Source organism: Aquila chrysaetos, chromosome 7 (genome assembly GCF_900496995.4).
Source record: "Aquila chrysaetos chrysaetos chromosome 7, bAquChr1.4, whole genome shotgun sequence".
Lineage (NCBI taxonomy): Eukaryota > Metazoa > Chordata > Aves > Accipitriformes > Accipitridae > Aquila > Aquila chrysaetos.
This window is the reverse complement of record NC_044010.1, coordinates 1,880,766-1,901,026: the sequence shown is the minus strand read 5'-3', so window position 1 is coordinate 1,901,026 and position 20,261 is coordinate 1,880,766. Positions and strand designations below refer to the sequence as shown.

The 20,261-nt window shown below is 39.4% G+C and overlaps 1 protein-coding gene across 8 annotated transcripts in view; it reads right to left on the bottom strand.

The window, feature by feature from the left end:
* WARS2 (tryptophanyl tRNA synthetase 2, mitochondrial) overlaps positions 1-20,261 on the bottom strand; it is a 48,008-nt gene that overhangs the window by 7,082 nt on the left and 20,665 nt on the right. For all 8 annotated transcript variants that reach the window (XM_030020531.1, XM_030020533.1, XM_030020532.2 and 5 more), the window contains 4 exons: positions 19,494-19,751; positions 6,629-6,709; positions 4,815-4,900; positions 2,056-2,174 (listed from right to left, as the gene is read on the bottom strand). In XM_030020531.1, the coding sequence (XP_029876391.1) occupies positions 2,056-2,174; positions 4,815-4,900; positions 6,629-6,709; positions 19,494-19,751 (544 nt within the window). The remainder of the gene's footprint in view (positions 1-2,055; positions 2,175-4,814; positions 4,901-6,628; positions 6,710-19,493; positions 19,752-20,261) is intronic.

Below are 20,261 nucleotides of genomic sequence, written 5' to 3'. Positions count from 1 at the left end.
TAATTATGAACACACATAGACAACGGTTTCTTATGACAACTGCTAAGAACACTTTGCAGCAAGCAGCATGATGAAGCTCTCTGTTTATCCTTGCTTAAAAATGAGTTGTGAGCACAATTGTGTACGCTCCTCTAGTCCTTATGTCCTTCCTGTCCTTCTAAGCCACCTTTCTCCTCCCATAAACAAAATGAAAACCTGCTCCATTTCTCCCCTTCTCGCTAAGCAGAAGCTTCTGCTGGGACACTTCCCGATATTTTCTGTGGCTACATGCTGATTTTCCCCCCAGACTTTCTCTTCCCTTGTATTCCTGGCACTGGAGACAAGTTTTCTAGAGAGCATGGACTGCACATTACTGAAAGGTTCTGTAACAGTGGAGAAACAGGTTAAATCCCCCAGTAAAAAAGAATCTCAGAACAGTTAATCTCCTTACTTTAGGAAACTCTTCCACCCCAAATCTCTTGGTTATTCTCCTAAACATCAATAAAAGACAGTTAATAAAAGTTCCCTAACTGAACACTAACCAGGTCCGTTAGAGGGAAAGCACTGTTCAGATAAGAAAGGTGTGGGTATTGTACAAACTACTAAGATATATGTGGGTACATGAAATAGAACAGTAGCATTAGGGGAATATTGCAAAGTACTTTCTTTAACAGCATCAACCCAAACTGTTTCAGTCTTTCACCAAGAAACATCGTTCATGGAGTACACAAAGTACCACTGATCTAGGAAGTACTCACACCAATTGTTTTTTAGACACCTAAGACAGCCAACTAAATTACTTGCATATGCCTCCTAGATGGCCTGTGTACTCAGTGAAAGGATAAGTGTTCTTCCAGGGTACAATTCAGACTGCCCCAGAAAGTGCTCTGTTCTGAACCATCTTTTGGAAGAGTCTGTCTCTTTTCTGTAAATCTGAAGTAGTCCAGGTAATCTAACTGCCTACAGCTAGTGAGTCTGAATAGGTCCCTAACTCCTCCATTTGTCTAGGATATCTCATTGGTTTGCATATACTTGTGAGCTTATGAAGGCATGCTTTTCATTAGGGAACTGAAAAGTTTTGGGTTTGTTTTTTTTTTTTTCCCCCCAAATTGAGCTTTTTATTTCCTGGGAAACAGTCTCACCTGCATCATAGGCTACACTCAGCTCCTCATCACAGTGCTTAGTATTTAATTGTTCATTAGAAACTGCAGAGCTTGCAATACCTAGTATTGTCTAAGCTCCACTCTGGGTCTAACACCATTTTTGTCACTGAGGCTTGAAAATTGAGAAAGGTTTATTACTGCCTGTCTTTTCTAAGGTGAGGGCTCCTTGCCCTTTTGGGGGCGAAGGTCTCTGCTGTGCATTCCTCTACATTACTTACAACAAAGATGCAATGCTTCTTCCTTACCCAATTCTTCACGTTTCTTAACAAACGTGCCATTCGTGCCATCTGACTCCTCCTCACCCCCCGGCCTATGACCTTATAGCTCAAAAATGGCTGAGAAGATTTTCCTTATAAGTCTCCCTGAGTCCAAGATCAAAAATGGGAAGTCTAAGCTCTGTAAGAGACCCTTACAGAAATACACAAGTATATATTAAACACACTTAAAAGATTTTTGAGCACTGTACCAATAAACCTACAAGCTGTTTAGCATGCTTAATGTAAACATCTACCATTCAGACACTGAAGAATTCTGCTTGCTAGATGTCTCTTATCTTGTTGCTCACGTATCTCCTGAACTAGCAACATGGAGCAGAGACCCGACTCTTAAAAGGTCCAATACTCGGAGAGCAAGGCTGACTGGCAGCAGCAGAGTGCATCTGGCCCCCTGGACTAGAATACCAGACGTCACATACATTCCTCTACCAGGGATTTGTAAAGCCTTATGTCTATCTTGGGAGTTCAATTTCACAGCCTCTAGTCTCTTGTTGTCAGTTTTTAATCTTCCACTCCCTTAGCATCAGTTTGCTCCCTTTTCTTGGTCCCTGAAACTATCTCCACAATATTTAAATCCATCTTCAACCTTGAACTGCAGTTAAGGGAGAAGAAAAAAAAAATAACCAAGACCAGCTCACTTAAAATGGCTTTGGGCACAGGAAAGAATTCTCCATATTTCTTGTTGAAATGTTGTGCTATATCTTGGGCTAGTTCCAGGTGCAGGACTTGATCTTCTCCAACAGGAACATGTGTCGACCTTTTAATAAAAGACAGATACAGGAAACTCAGCAAAGCTCTCTGGTTCTGCTGAAATGTTACTCAAGACTGTCACAGCTTCTGCCATGACCGAGGGCCAGACTGAGCCAAACACTCAGTCCCAGCTAGATATAGGTGCTGTGCGAACAAGATCCCAAACTGACTGTATCCCAGGATGAGTCTGCTTTTTGTGCTGAACTGAAGCACATCTCCAAGGGCAAAAATAACCTTTCGCAAAAACATATACGGTAAAGATACCAATAAGAGCAAATCATTAAACTCAGCTCAGAGAAAGGTTTTTGCAGCATCTCCTGCTGTCTCTTTAGAGATCAAAGAGCACGTGTTACAGTGTGTGAACAAAGTAAGAAAGATCTGCAAGGCATAAAGCGCAAGCACCTTGCTTTGTCAAGTCTCAGGAAAACATAACTGTTGTCGAGAAGTTAGTACTGTGGATTTATCAAGGGAAGGAAAGAAGAGAGTGGTTCTTCCTCGTGGGTCACCATTGTATAAATATCATGTGGGCCAGTGCCTCTATTGCCACAAGTGTTATCATTCATAGATTAGAACTGTTAGCATCAAAGGATCATTTGATCTTCTGTATTGAACTCAATAGCTTGAATGCAGTTCTGGAGGAAAACACGATCTGCATCAGAGGACATGAGGAGGTGAAGAATCCATTACTTCCCCTGGCGATTCTTTCCCACAGTTAATCATACTCGCTAAAAATGTATGAATCTTTTAGATGAGGCAGACTTGAAGTCTTGCCAGCTTTTGATTACTCTCCCTTCTCCCAGTGGATTTTTTTTTTCTAAGGCTTGTGGGGTATTCAGCTCTGAATCCTGGATATGCTCCAGCGTAAGAAAGTTCACTATGCATCTTTTAAGCTCCCAGAAAATTTCAGTTCAACACGGTACTCCTTCCTTCCGATTCTGAATTACTGGGCTGACATCCAGGAATCAACGTGTCCACCTTTATTCCCCACCAAACAGCAAGGCAACCTAAAAACAGTTACAGTAGCCAATAGGAAATCACAGTGGCCTACAACTAACAGAAAGAAAATCAGTTACCGTAATCAATATACTTTAAGCAGGTCAAAAGAAATGTTTCCATATGCCAGAATGGTTCCATACTCACAAAGTTTGCCATTAAACAGAAAACATATTGTCTTTATAAATGACTCTGCATGATTCTTCTCCTTTTTCCTTGCTGTTTTTTTAATATTTCTGTCCTGGTGCTATTTTTATTCCTTTCTGTCATATATTTACCTTCTGTCCATTTTCCTGTCTCTTTGATCCTTGGTTCATCTGAATTAGTTCATCTGTTTCTCCCTTTCCTCCAGCTCTTAATTATTCCTCATGACTGCTGCTCCCTTCCTGTGTTTCCATTTCTCCCTGATTCTTGTTTCCTAGATTATGTTTTTACATTAAAACATTTCTTATTAAAGATACTATGTCAAATTTCTTCAGAGATATTGTTTCTCTTTCACTTCCTTGTTTTGTGTTCTGTCTGGACAGCCTGCTGTTAATACACATGGTAGCAAACAAACCACAGGCTTCACTAAGGGATGATGAATCACATGATCTTATTAGAGATGGAAGACATACATGGTTGAGCTCAAAGCAAGGTGATTTGTCATAAAGTTGTCTAAATTTCACCCTTAAATACTGCTTGACAATCAAACATGAGTCACTGCTTAGAAGATCATTTTAACATTCAAATTCATTCTGACTTTTGCTTGCTTCCCATTATTTTCAGTTAAAATTCAAGTGAATTAGAAATACCATCTACTGGTCTTCTAACATCACTGTTTTCCCCTACTAATGATCGCTTAGGAATAAATTTCTCTAGATACATTTTTCTGGGTTAACAACTGGCTAATCTTGGTTATTCTGTCCTCCTAAAGTCTCTGTCCTCATAGTTCTGTATTACTTCTCTGTCCCAACAAATATTCACAACTTCACTTCAGAACAATTCCACAAAGTACATATTCTTGGAACATAAAAATAATACGTACTGCATTGTCTCTAACATTTACTTATTGAGACAGTTTAAAATATATTATGAAATACAACCAGTCACGACAATGCACTACAAGTTCTATCAGCTAGGCTACAAACTTAGGCATGCTGAGTCACCAGTCCATCATCAGGATGTGTTTGCATTGCACCACATAGTCCACCACAGAGAAAACTGAACTAGCCTGGGTGCCACAAGGTGCAGTAAATTATTCACTTTTTTATCAGTATCAACAGGCCTACACAGAATCCCACACTAACATGGGTATACTCTATACAGCCAGTTTAAGTATTGCTACAGTACACTGCATAAAATAAAGCATAACTACTTAAAAAGTGTGTGTGTGAACATGTAATAAGTATAATTAAACATCAGTGTCCTATAATTCCTTAAGAATTATTCTGAAGTGACCAGCTTTTTCTCTTTACAGCCCTGTGAGTTGCTTTCAAAACAGGCTAGATTTCAACCAGCCACTTGAGAGGCAAAAAGCTGTCATCCATTTCCAATCTTCTGATCTAATCACACCCAGCTCCCCCACTTAATAAGTTAGCATGTTGACCTGACGAACATTTATTCTAATGCAGCTGAACAGACATTGCCCATGGGTTCACATTCTGCCTCTTACTTGTACAGCAAAATATCTGCTGCTTGAAGCACAGGGTAAGTCAACAAACCAACAGTTCCTTCGTTATTCTGGCTGGCACGCTTCATCTGTTTGCAAAAGAAAAACAGACAGGAATCACACTTTTGGTTAACAGTACCAAAGTCTGTGATTTTAATTAATTAATTAGAATTCCAACTAATTTGAGTAACTTATTGTGTAACTCTAGAGAAAAGTGTGCCATGTAAAATCCTCTCCTTGTGAATACACATATCCCATTTTGTGTCCTATATTCATGACTTTCCCTACACTGTTCTGATATTGTAGTGAGGAGAAAACATAGGCTTGTGTTTTCTTTCTGTTTGTGATCTTACTAATGAAAACACAAAACAATCAGGCTGGGTTCTTACACTTATTATTGATAACACTTTTTAAATAGCTTTTTCAGCAATAAATTTTTGAAACACTTTATAATAGAGATATAAAAAGGCATTAATACCTGTGTTTCACAGAAAAGAGATCAAGACAGGGATCACAAACAGTCACCAGGAGAGTTGGTGACAGCCCGGAGGAGAACCCAGAACTACAGAGTCCAGCATTCTCTCCATTAGTTCACGCTGCTCTCCACAATCCACCCACTGTCCTGAAGTCCTTTACCGCTCTAGGACATGGATCATTTAAATCAAGATAGTCAGGCTACAGATACTAATTCTGTTCTAGCAGTGGCAGATCTACTTTTTGCTTTTAACAACAGTTAAATACACTAAACCCCTTGAAATCTTAATTATTTCATTAAGACTATTCAAATACCTTTAGATTTTTCTCACCCTCTCATACAGATCCTGTCTTCTGTCTACGTCCCTAAGTGCCTAGGGTTCAGGGGACCTAATTTGCAAAGCCTAGCACCTGTAACACCTATCTGTAGATTTGGAAAGTCAATCCAGTCAAAGTTGGATTTAAGAGCTTAACTTTAGAACCTTAGGTTTGAAAAGGTTGGCTTTAATCTATGCCATGCATTAACGCTGGTTGCTGTATTTAAGTTTTACTGTTTTTATTTAATTAAGAAGAAAAACAGGAAAAAAGAAAACATCTGGAGGTATTTAAGAGTGCTCTGAACTCTGCAAGCCAAACTGCTCTTCCCCCCCCCCGCCTTTTGATACTTCTTTCTCCTGCCTTTTGGTTTTTCTGCTTACTAAATGCCAAAGTAAAATACAAGGAAATTAAACGCAAGAACTCTGTTGATGCAGTCATGCTGATGCATGACCAAGATCAAGAAGATGAACACTTGAAATTTGTATCGGCAAACATTTAAGGTACCTTAACTTTATCACTCAGCACATTTTTAATATTTATCATTTCTATACTCCTCTTCCAACATATGCTTCTTTTGCACCCTCTTCCATAAAATCTACAGAACAGCCACTTTTCACAGTGGAAAAAAGAAAAGTTGTTTATGGAACTCTTTAATCAGCAAGGCTCAAGGTTTCCACCGCAATATCATGCAGTTGTTTTGCATTATTAAATAAACATTGAAATAATTCCAAGCATTCTAGCAAAATCAGTTTAACAACACTAAACAAGCCTCCTATTTAGTACAGTTTCTGCAAGTCTCTACCAAAAATACTATCCTGTAGCTTCCAGCAGGAAAACATTCACTGATAGCAACAGACCTGGAAAGACACATTTTCCTCCTTCCACCATAGGACTAGAGAATTACTTAAATCTAAAGCAAGGATAACCATGACACAGGTGGTACTTCACCAATAGCAAGTATTTCAAGGACTGCAGTTCTACTGAATTCCCATATATTTCCTTTCCATTTATGAAACTGTCCATACCTTCCACTGGGGCAAGCGTAACAGACGTGGGACGTTAGTTAAGCACCCAAGAATCCAGGCAAGTTCTGCATGCTCAGGAACCTGGAAGTACAAAGTCAGAATCCATTTTAATCTTCTGCATTTATATGCATATTTTCTCAAAATCAATACAGATAAATAGTATCAGAGATCAGAAAACCATTTATTTTTGTCTATTATTTTTTCAGTAAGGTCAAGCGACAAGTTAACAGAAACTTTTGGATACCGCACAGATTGAATGCACTACACTCAAGCAGCATAGCAAAGCTCTTGATCCTATCCACTTATGTTCTAAAAAAGGAAGAAAATGCTTTAGCAATAACAGAGTTGAACACACATGTAAACAAACCAACTGCTGGCCACTGTGTCACAGCCTCCCCACACTTTGAGACAATACATTAATAGTTACAAAACCTCTTTACCTTTCTCATTTCCTGTGCCAATAAGTTACCCAAGCTTCATTTCTTCTGCATCAGGGCTCTGAATACACTAATTCCCCTTAGCTGTCCTCACCAGCCTCACCTGAGCCCTCCACCCATACCCTCTGCCCATGGTCTCAAGAACCTCATTTAAGCTCAGGCCAGACTGCCCCTAGTCCTTGCCTGAGCTACATTACAGCGCAGCACATCTGGCAGCACGATAACCCCAGGTCCTTCACAGAATCCTGAGCTAACGGCCTGGGAACAGGGAGAGCTGGGCTGCTCCGCAAGGCTGTGGCTGCAGACAGCCACAAGCCAGGCAGGAACAGTTACCTCCCTGACCAGGACAATGTCCTGCAGTATTTAATCAGGGCAGGGGTGGTGACGGTGACAGTGACAGTCTGGTGCTGGTCAGACATAGCAAGGTAACTGCTCACATCTGAGGTCAATCCAGGAAGCCCAGTGAGAAAATGAGGGCTGCAGGGACAGGGTTGATCACAGGCACACCGTGACATAGCTCAGGTGAAGACTAGGGGCCTGAGCCTGAGCTTAAGTGGAGATCCTGGGGCACTGGGCAGAAGGTGCATGGGTGGAGGGTCCAGGTGAGGCTTGTCAGGGCTTTGGGTACACCAACAGGTCTTAACGACTCTGACCTGTCTGCAAAACATGGATAACAGCTGAAGTCAAGCTACAGTACAGCCTAAATTGTGGCTAAATTTGTCCCTCAGTTCTGCAATCCTATCAAAACTAATACTGATGTGCAGGTGAAAGGGAAGAATCAGGCCTCCCCACACCCTTTGCTACAAGGGTGTTTTGAAAAGATGACAGAGGAAAGAACATCCTATTTAAACTCATACAACAAACTCTTCATTTAACATTCTGGGGAGACTGTGGTGATAGTGGAATTTTAATAGTTTCAGAAAGACATCAGACACAGCGATTGCCCCCCTCCTGCTAAGAGGAAGACTTTCTATAGGCAGAGACAAGAAATGTGCTGTGCAACAACCTCTGGATGGATCTTTGTTTAGTTTCTTTATATACGCTCTTCAGCTTTTGTATTTCAAATATTCATTTCAGAATTAGTAAAAGAGGCAGGCATTGCTGATGCATACACTGTTCTTTAACTTCTTTCCTGTAATTTTGTCTGTTGTCAGTTAGCTGTATATATGATAATCATCAAAAGAAAAAGGTGATCTATGTTCTGCTCCTTTGCTTACATGTTTGATTCACTGTTTTCAATATTGGCAGGTTTGGATGTTTAAGAGCATGCTAACCATCTCAAAGATGTTCAAAGCTTCATGCTTGCAACATGATGTAACAACCTAGACAGAAGGCAGTAAAAAGTGTTTGTTAACAAATAAGAATTACTAGCATCGTTAATGGCAATTCCTTTGTTGTCACATTTTAAATGTAGTAATTTCCTAGCTAACATTCATTAGACTATTTTGGTGGTCAATGTTGTATAGATGCTCAAGACAGCAGCTCAGCAGTTAGAGATATTAAATATTCCAGGTTGATTCTCTCTCCCTTCTTTCCACCATTCCCAGAGGTTTTTTTTTCTTTTTTTCTTTTAATTTCCTCATGCTTATTTGACCTGCAAACTTCTGTGCACAAGACGAAGTGCAGCAAGATGCACCAAATGTACCTTCTGCAAGATACAAAGAGTAAACTGAACTTTATAGACAATACTAAGCTCAAGACCCCTATTTCATTTAGAAGGAATAACCATCTGGTTCAAAGTGGTTTCTCATTCCTTTCTTCTAGTCACGGATAGCGCAGAGATGGTGCTCTGTTGCACTTGTGTTGACAAGGACTCCCTTTAAAAGCTATGCAGTCATTGACCCAGCTTTGTCAGACGTTGCTTCCACAGCCAGGACTGCATGTGTGTTTCACTGCATCAGTGGCTTTGACGTTACATCAGTTACCAAAACACCAAGTGATCTAAACAGCATTTGTTGAGTTGAGTCCGCTCTGGGTCCTAGCAAGTTATACTCACTTCTAATCCTCAAACACACGCAGTCCTTTCCTAAGTGAGGCTAGAGTCCTGAATACTGTGAAGAAAAAGCCTGATAAAAGGGGAGAAAATATAAAAAAATGCACAGAAGGGTAGAGATTTCAGTTGGAAAAAATTTCAGTACTGGAGCATAATGAGTTAACATTCATCACCCAAACTGCAGTAACTGACTGTATGTTGGTCTGTGAATCAGGAGGTACTAGGCTTAAACCACAAATCATTTGTCAGACTAAATCATGGTTTAAGCTACTGTGTTTTACTTGGCAAGAGGGGCAGGTAATTGCTGCACTTGGTCGGTCACTGTGCATCAGCTCAAATGTGGTTACTCATTAAGCTACAGTACTCCATCACTTTGATTGGATAACTTTGGATATAAAGAAACTGGAAGAAGTGAAGATGTATATGATACCAGTAAAATAAAGGCCTAGTCTACTCTTCCTTTCCGGCACTGAGCAATACCAGTGGATCACAATGAGAAGAAGCCATTCTCTCGGACAAACTCAGTCAGTCTCTTGCCCCTGAGTCCGTTTAAAATTCTGAGCAAACATCTTCATTAAACAACCAAAACTTAAGAACGTAAGAAATAATATTGTACTGGATCACAACAGAGGTAGCTGTAGCCTAGCCCTGTTTCCAGGAGTAGCAACAAGAGATGGCATTTGGGCCGAGCACATGAGCCTATGGCTTCCTACAGTATCTTCCCTTTATACTTCTCAGGCACCCATAATTGTTGTACTAGGGAATATCAGAAGATATTAACAGATATTATCAGAAGATATTATAACAGTCCTGTTAGTATCCATGTTCCCCAGGAATGTGTCTAATCCCTTTCTGAACCTGCTGATACTGCCCACTTCACAACCCTATGCAGCAACAAGCTCCAAAGATTCAAATCTGACATAGAAAGAAGTACTTTCATTTACCCACTAAACTCTCTGTTTACTAGTTTTGAATGCCGCCTGTTTCTTGTATTGCACAATTTGGTGAACAATTCCACACTCGGTTTATCCAGTGCTTTTCTGATTTTGTAAACTTTGATGGCGTCTACACCTCAGCCTTCTCCTCTTCGAATTGAAGCATCCCAGACTTCTGAATTTTTCCTTTTAAGGCAGCTACTCTGTCCCCTGTAGCATTAACTCCCCTTCTTTGTACCATCTCCAATTCACTTCACTACTTCCCTCTTGAGATGCAGACGATAAAGCTCTACCCAATATTCAAGATACGGGCACACTAAGGTTTTGTACAGTGACAAAACATCATTTCTGTCTTGTTCTCAATACCCTTCCTGGTGATTCAGTGATGATGACATATAGTTGGCTTTTTTGAAAATTACTTGTGCTGAGCCAACGATTTCAGAGAACTACCAATGATGACTCCAAGACTTTTTTCCTGCATTGCGACTCAGCTGAATACTGTGTAAAGAAGGTTTAGATTACTTTTACCTAGATGCTTTACTTTACATATAAAGCTCTTCTACCACTAATTTGCCTACCAACTCTATTTTACGAGTTCTTTTGGAGTTCCTTTCCTTGGCATAGCATTTGACTACCCAGAAGAACTTAGCATTGCCAACAAACCTCCGTTCACTACCTTCTTCAGGTCATGAATGAAGATGTTGACCAGAAAAGCTCCCAGCAGGAATCCCTGAGGGACATGACTACTGACTGTGCCATTCAAAAAAAAGTGATCACTATACCTATTTGGCTTTCAACTCTAGCCAGCTGCAAGACTAGTAATGAACATTTCCTTCAATACATTGCTACATTTTATTTTTTTTTAAATAAGAATTGATACAGAACCTTGTCAAAGGCTTTTCAAAAAATTCAAATCCCTTATGTTCCTGGTTATCCACATGCTTAATGACACGCTCACAGAGTCCAGCAGTTTAGTGAAACAGGATTTCCCTTTAAAGAAACCATAGTGACTCTCAAAAGAGACCATTAACTCATGCACTCAGCATCCTATTCTTTATTGAAGACTCTACCATCCCTGGTAAGATGAAAGTCAAAATCATCAGTCTGTAATTTCTGGGGTCCCATTTAGAAGTCTGCTTGTGTACTGCCAACATGACTTCAATCTACTACTTCTCTGGCAGACCGACCATTTATGGTGGCAGACTGCACACCTTGGCCACCAGTTCTGCCATTTCAATCGGAGTTTTTTTCAGACTCCCTGCTGAATGCCATCTGGTGTCTAAACTGCCTACCTTTTCCCTAATAGTTTCCAATCAATTAAGGTTATTCTGTGTATACGTGAACCAGTAAAGTACTTAATTTGTTTTGTACTTAAAAATCTGACAACAGAAGTACCCTCTAGAGCTATGATGTACTTCAGGAATGCCCCACCTTCCCTAACGAGAACAGATAATAACAAGCTTAGCTCTTCTCCAATGAAGACATCAGTTTCTCAGCAGTGACCTCTCCCCATATACCCCAGTATAAAAATACTGCAAAACATGAAGAAACAGAATTACATCTCCAACAATCAAAACTCACAACCAGTGACAGTTCCTGAACTGTATGTCAAACCAGCCTCCAAGAATGTCACAATCATTGGTAAGTCTGAAAAACAGCTATCTAATCTATTAAATCCTTCATGTCGACTCCAGCTACTTTTGTGTCCTGAAAGAATATAATAGCCTGTTTTCAATACAAACATTATTTTCTCAGGAAATATTTCTTGCAGCTTGGCTGAAAATATTTGGAGGACTAACAGTCTTGTAAGTCCTCTATTTATTGTTTCCCTTACAAAGCCAACTATTTCCCATTTAGCAGTTTTCACAAAAAAGCTTAACCAGATCCAGTTAGTGACACCCCCCCACTTTAGACAGCCCAAATCATACCCTTTCCTTTTCTCAGTAAATACATCAAGTTTCTCTCCTTGTTCCTGCTCTGTGCTCTCGCCCACTTTAACAGTTTTCTTTCCTAATCTGTAACAAGTCTGTAAAAACCATCAACTTTTCTCAAAGGGTCGAGATGGTCATCTCTCTGCTATTACCAGCGACACATTTCCTCCTTCCATTTCCATTGCATTAAGCATCCCCCACAACCTGGCTTACTAATCACTAATCAAAGAGTTATTTCCAGAACAAAGTACTTCCATTCCTTCCTTGTGGCCCGATGAGCCCGAGTTCTGCAAAAGCCAGATTCCTTTTACTTTATTTTTTTTAAAGCACAGTTATTTAACAGAGGTGACGACTTCCAAGTGATAATGAGCAGTTATCTAGAAGGCACAATCACCTCTGTTTCTTCACCTGGCTGAGTGCCCTGCTCCTCCCTCTTTACAGACAAATAGATTCTTAATTGTTCACTTGTGCGGCCTTTTGACTTTCTTAAACTCAGATCACAATTTACACTTGGATCACCTCTGGGGCGTTATATGCTGAAGCAGAGCCTCAGGGCTTCTCCCTGCAGATCTATTACTTTGTCCTTAATCCTAGCTATTCCCTACCAAGTTATTGCTGCTATTCCCTGGCCACAGCCACAGTTGATGATATATACACGGAAAACCAATAGCTACTTTTAGTCCAAGTAAGTCTAGATGACTTTTCATGCTGAGACATACAGCTGAGGAGGACAGCAAGCAATGAGATTCAAGAACAATAACAGAGGGAAAGGCATGGATACTGTGAGCAGATCTGAAAGCAGGCAAATCGGCAACACTGGAACTCAGCTTTCTGAGGCTTATTATACGAAGCTCTGTGTGTGTGGGCAGCTGAAGTGGCTTCCTGCAAAAAGAGATTCAGTGTTTCATTTTCAAGATGGATTTCCTCAAGTTGCAACTTACAGCCCTTCTCTGTAAGGGACTGCAAATTTCCTGCATATCTGTTATGTGGAAACAGCCTCCCCTCAGCAGTGTAACCTCATTAAGGGCTACATTTTAAATGGGCAATAAATTTCAAAGATTTGATTTTGACAGTGTAGAGGACAAACAAACAAGTCTGGGGAGGTAATTTGGATAGCTGTGTACTAAAAGAAATGTGAACAGAGAAGGGAAAGTGTCCTAAATTTCAAAAGAAATTAAACTTTTTTTTTAGGATTTTTGTCTCTTCTTGAAGTACCAGTTAGTGCTTCTAAAAAATTCAAGAGGCCTCTCAGAAGAAAGTGCTGCTGACATTTATTTTTCTTGAATAAGAGGTAAGATTTTATTAAAGCCTAAGGTTGCAAGCAATATGTTCAAGATACCTGGTAATGCATCTCTGTATTGTACAGCTAGAGAGAATAATGGGGCCATAAACAAGACAAAATAGATTGCTCTTGAATCAAATGCACACAGCAACTGAACACCCAATGAGATACTTTTATGACAGAAAATTTGACATGGTATCCCAAATTCCTGTTCAAAGAAATAATTCAAGTGTGGGTGCAGTAAGTTCATGGTTACAAAGGCAACATCTGATTTAAATAACATGTTAAGTGATGTATTGAACTGGAGAGTGGTTATCTAGCTGTCATTGGTAAACCTATCAGTATTTACAGCTTTCACTATTACCTTTGAAGATTTTAATAACTTACCCTTATTTATATTTGGCTAAAATTTACAGAAATAAGATCTGTCTCTCCTTTCCAAAGAGCCTGACCAAGAATACCCTTACTGGAATCAGGTTATACTGGTTATAAATGCAGATAGAGCACAGTAATTTGGCCAAGGCAGCCTTTTCCCTCTCTTTATTCATTATGAAATGAACTTATTTTCAGAAACATTCTCCTAGTCTAACCCACAATATCGTTTGAGTAATTAGTTTGGTGTGTCTGGAAGACTGCTGGAGAGAGGAACTTATAACAGCTATATAATAGTATGAGATAAACCAGGTAAATTAAGGAAGAAAAAAAAAAAAAAAAGAAATCTTACTGAACCATGACTTTTCTTCCCACTGAGCTCTAGTTATGCCTAGCCTAGTCCTATGGGGGAGAAAACAGAGGGATGAGAGAAGCAGAATAATTTTCTAAATTAAACAGTCACATACTTCCTCTTATGACAGGAAGTTTTCAATGGACCATGCTAAATTAATGTACTTTAATGAATTTATAAGCTATGATGCAATGGAAGCTTTAAAGCCCCTCTGAAAATTGGACAAGAAGTAGCATGAATCCATTCAAACTCTGCCCACAAAACAAAGCAGCTGGATATTTCTGGAAAATAATAGCAGTGAAACAGTTAGTGCACACATTTAAATTGTTGTATTTTGGCTTTTGGAGTTAAGGCTAAGACAAATTGGCAAATTCCCACCTCCCAGAGTTACTGCTTCAATTTGCCTGCACATTGCAAGAATACTGCAGCTGATTATACTCAGAAAATAAATCACCCCATCCAGAAGGCTGAAAACTGCAATTTTCCGCCCAGAAACTGAACGTTACGTTGTCCAGAAACTCACAGGACTCCTCAGAGAAGTGTTAGTGCAGCATATCAAGCACTGCCTGCTGAATCAACTCTGATGGAATTTTAGTTTCTCTTGGGACATTTAGCATGTGTCTACTACGATAGGTAGGTGGACAGGAAGAACAGCCTGAGACCACATAAAAGCAACAGCAGTTTCTAAAATTGTTTTGACTGTGAAGCAGATGAGATACAAGATGGTTATGGGTAAGAACTGAAATGTGTATTGTACCCACCAGGAATCAGAGAAAATGGGTTATACCATATAAGCTTACCATGTGTGCAGATTGCTTAGTGTCTTCATTATTTCCCCCCCTGTAGCCCTTTTTGTTTTTAATAAAACATTCTAAGTTTTATGAAAGTCAACTGTTACAGCTTTTATCGGTTATGGTATAATTTAAGGAATATATTTGCTCTTTCTTCTAGTATTCTCAGGATATGTTGTATAAGTCATTATTCTGTTACTTCTCTTTTATGCCTGATAGGCAAAGGCAGCCACTTAAAGCGTATCTTGACATTATTTTCTCTAAGACCAAAGAGGGCTTCATACATCTTGCAGCTGTGCTCCAAATAAAAATGCATAATTTTGAAATATGCATTTATTTTTATTCTTACAGAAATTGTCACTCTTCTATGACTTGTCTGTCTTCCTACTTAAGAAAATATAATTAAACAAGCTGTAATGAAAGAGCTTCTCTCACTGGGAGGCCATTCTAGTGTCCAACATATTCCACAATTATGTTTTCCTAGATACTCTAATTAAATGTGCTTGTTTGTAACCCTTCACAGACAACATGGTTCCAAACACTACCCTAAATATTCATCATAATCCTGCTTGCTTCTAAATATTTCCAAGTTATTATCACTTGTTCTTTGTAGCCACTACTTCCCTAAGCTGGAGTTCAAGTTTGTATATTGTAATATGAGTGTGGGAGGTATCTGGTGAACTGCTATGTGTGGAGACCAAATATACAGCCAGCCATTAACTTTTTGTTCATATATGGTATTAAAAAAAAAAGTAATTTACAAATGGTAGATTCTGAAGCATACAAACCTAATTTTCATCAAACTAGCACCTTCCATTTATAGGTAACTTAGCTGTACACCTGATTCATAAGAACAGAGGCCATATACCCTCCAAGCAATACAATAAAAATCAGCCTATGCAAAATTCCTCTCACTTTTATTTCATTTTACTCGCAAGGCAAGGACATCACTAAAATCAGTTCTGGGACTCCAAGACCTGTATCCTTATCATAGCAGCACCTTTTGGATCTGGTGTAAACATGAGAGGTATCTGTTCTCACCACACTTTTTCCCAGCAGTCAGCCTGTGATTAATATTATTCAGCCTTTTGTCTCTTGCTTGTATTGGGAAGGATGATAAAATGTGGGAAAACTCTGGAGGCAGGTATTTCAGATAGCTCTGGATTAGAGATTTGATCTGCATAAACCCTGCTGTAAATAAAAGCCTAGTGACAGTGAAACCCTTACCAAATGCACATGCCTTTCGAGAAACAAAGTATCAATATTTTTTTCACATATGGCAAACATATTCCAGAGAAGCAACACAAGCAGCAACAGAAAGAAAGTACAAAAAGAGTAAGCCAAACAAACAAACAAAAAAATCCCCCTCTTCAGCAATTCTAGACCATTCTTGCCCAGGTTAATCCAGAGAAGTAAGAGGACACAGCAGCATTTACAATAGTGACTGCACGAGCAATTCCCTTAATGGGGCTTACTGTTACTAGCATACTTTTCCAGTGCAAGAATTTCATTCTGCTTTACTGCTACAGAATCAGGGTGCTACCAGACATTAGTTGTAGCTCGTTTTGGTGATAAAAACCAAAAGTTCTTATTTCACAATAATTTTGTCACATGATGTTTGTTCAAAAAAAATGGACAGAAGCGTTAATCAGAAGTAACTGCAGTAGCACTTCTGTGATCTACAGATTTGGTAATTTTCAAGATAGAACTCAAAATACAGCAATAATTGTAGCATATTAATCTACTGAGAACTCTCTCATTTATCAGTTTGATCTGCTATTAAAAAGAGAAAGCTACTTTGCCAATAAGCAAATACCTAAACCAGTTCTCTGTTTGCAGCTGGATTTTCACTGCTTTCCTGATGACCTCTGGAAGTACAACCTGTTTCAGTATACAATCTGTTTTGGTCAATTTGCTTTACACCTCAGCAAATGTTTGTAAACAAAATTGTGGCTTTTTAGACCACCCTTGGAGACTGCTACAGTGGCTGAAAAAGAGAGGCCAGCTCTTTTTTAAAAACTGAGCAATTACCAATCCAAAAACCAAGCAATAAACTTTCTTGACTAGCAATAGCTGCAATCCATCATACACCTTTGTTTTCAGGAACAATCATCTTGATATTATGACATTCCATAACGTACTATTTCATTATCATACTAAAACAATAATCACATTAGCAAGGTTCCCGTCCCCTTTCCTCGCATCAAGAGCTACACGCAGATATTCCTTTTAATTGCTTCCAGAGAAACATCTGGTCCTGCCAACGCAATTGTAACAGACCACAGTGCATCTCTGGGTATACCTGACCACTACATACAGCTTGAATAGACTTGTTTTGGGGAAGTCAAACCACTTCAGCCTGAACCATTACTGAAACAGTCTAGATCCACAAACTGTAATACTCCTTCTTCTGCTTGCAGTGTGACAATGAGCTTTCAAAAATGTGCTAGAACCAGCTACTTCTGAAAGCTGTATTGATACATGTGAGAGAAGTATTAGTAAAAATATGGTTCAAGACATCAGACACTGCCCACAGAAAGCAAATACTTAATGGTTTAGATTGAATATGAACAACCACCGTTGGATCTGGACAGATAAGGACACCCAGAAAAATTAAGATAAAAGGTAGTCTATTTAACAGAGGCCAGCCTAACCACCATAACATAAACCAGAATCATCTCTGGTGGAAACTTCTGTTTGATAAAGCTGAACATTTTTCAACTCTAGCTATCTAAAGTTTTCATTGGTTGTTGACTGTATTGGTTCTGTAGAAGCATCATTTACAGCCCTGTCCTCCCATCGTTTCCTGAGTCTGATACTTCCTCTCTGGGGACTCAAAGTCTCAATCTCTGTGTTATTATATTGTGAAAGACACAACATGCTTTCTGTGGCTGACTGCAATCTAAGATCCTCACTGATAATCTGCTGGCTTCAAGGCAAGTCTGCGTGTTAGCTTTAGCAAAACCTGGAACAGCAGTAGTTTAGCTTTTAGACTCACAAGAACATAAGAAAAGCAACACTGGGACAGATCAAATATCCATCTCTGACAGCAACCAACAGAAAAGAGCACAAGTATGGAAAAGCATAGATACTCTCCCAACTGTGACTGCAGCGCTTCCTGCAGAGGTGGCACCTCAGGTATATAACAGTCCCCAACAGATTTTTCAGATTAATTTGTTGAGTCCTTTTCTGAATTCATACACATTTCAGCATGCACTGTACCCTGTGCCAAGGAGTTCTGTAGCCTAATTGTGGACTTCATGAAATGCAGCATTGTTTTGCTCATGCTGAATCTACCAGGTGTTACCTTATTTTGATACCTGTTAGTTCATGTTCTTCAGTGGATAAAACAGAGAAAATAGATAGGGAACAACTATTTCACTTGCAGTTTTATACACCTTTATTTTATTCCTCTCTAACCGTAATGTGCAAATCATCTCTCTTCTAGGCTGAAGAGTCCTCTCTGTGTATCTAGTCACTGATCCTGTGTTGTAACTAACTGAATTGTTCAGTTGCTTCAAAACAAGAAATAACAAAACTCCAGACTGGTTTTTACTGCATCAGAGGCTTGTAATTCACCTTAAGGTTTTTCCAGTTAAAGTCAGCCTCAATGAGAAAGAAGTTAAGTCAGAGTAGAGCCAAATTAAAACCCAAGCTGGTAACTTATTTAAAAGGATAAACAGATTTGAACAAAGCATAAATTAATTGAAACATATCTCCACTAGAATTCTGAGCTAATCTATTTAGATTGCTTTTTTAATACAGAGGAAAAGCAAAGCAGGAAGTGTATCTGTCTTCATCATTTCAATATCCACCAGGGATATGGAGCTACGATTGTCAACTGCAGGAAACTCTGCCTGTGAAGAACCATGTTCAAAAGAGGAATAGAATACCATGATTTCATCTCACACCGATAAAATTCAGACCCTGTGCACACCACCTTTGCAGTTCCGTTGCAAGTCCAACATCCATTTAAAGATGTCTTCACAAGACCAGAAGCTATGCCACATCTGCCTCTGTGGGAAATTACAGAATGTTGCCAGTTTAGAGTCAGTAACAGAAAGTTAACGAGGCAAGAAACTAAGTTGTGTTCCAAGAAAATGCAGCACGTAGTAGATTAGGCTGACATATGCCAAGTAGGAAGGTAAGCCCAATACCCCTTGGGGTGGTCAAGAGAAGCAGCAAATATTTCACATATGACTTATTAGATCAGGTGGAAAAAGGTGCATGTGAAAAGGTTATGGCAAAGAAGGGGAAAAAAATCCCAGAGAAGACGTTAACTCCCTGGTGGTTTTGATGGAACTGACACAAAACTTACCATGCCAATCACCTGTTGGAGATACCGTGCAGCTGAAAGATTAAGTGCTAAGTGCCAACACAAAACCATAGAAACATGTTTTACTTGCCTTTATGGTTACACAGACTATGTTTATGCATTTATGAGTTAACCTTTTGTGACTAAAGTGAGACTTACAGAGCTAAATTAATGCTCTCCTAACAGGTATTTTCAGTATTTTACTCATAACTCTCACAAACTCCTAGCTCTGCTTCAGAAATTTAAAATGTACTTATCCCTGAACGGACTCCTCAGTCATGGTTTCAGCCACTTCAAAACAGCAGCAAGGGATAAGTCTGAAGTCCAACATTGCTAACGTTTTCTAGGACCACCAACACAAAGATGATAAAGGAGTTCAGTAACACTATGCTCACTCACTAACACGTGTGGAAAGCCACTCAATGAGAAACAAATCTAACATAACAGGAGCACTAACCAGCGACTGTCGGAACAGGAAACACTTCTTTGGGTCAATACCACAGGCAAGGATGGCAGCAGTGGTGTCCAGTATGTTCTGGCGCAGGACAGCTGGTTCCTTGGGCATGGTGAGAGAGTGCATGTCCATAATGCTGTACAGCACTGAGCTGCACTCTTCCTGCAGATTCACCCAGTTCTGAATGGCTCCAAGGTAGTTACCCAGATGAGGTGTCCCAGTTGGCTGGATACCAGAGAAAATCCGATCCACGACCATATTCTGTTACAAAACATTGGTAAAATTAACACATGCATTTTTTTGACAGATTCTTTTATATTTTAAAGTCATTAATAAAGCCTCACTTATGCCTGTCTTTTCTCTCCTCCTTTCAGTGTATTCATGTATAAATTACCTCAGGATTGACTAAATATAATTGCAGAAAGCCAGTCAAAATACTCTATCTTACTGCAGAGACTGACAACTAGTGTAATTTTAAGCTGCCAGACCACATATGCAAACAAACGTAGCTGTAAACAAGATCAGTGAAAACTAGATCTCAGAAACCAAGTGGTAGATTCTTTCATCCTTTTCCTCTCTGAAGCTCTATGTTTCTCTTTAGTACATTATCCACTCTGATACAGAAACTTAGGGTCACAGCATAGAGAAATGCAAACATTTTTGTTGTAAACATATGCAATATCCCAGCAGATTGCCATCTTAACTCCCATGAACATTGAAGTCTTATTTTTCTAGCTGCAAAGAACATTTTGAGCGGTGCCTGAAAGAAAC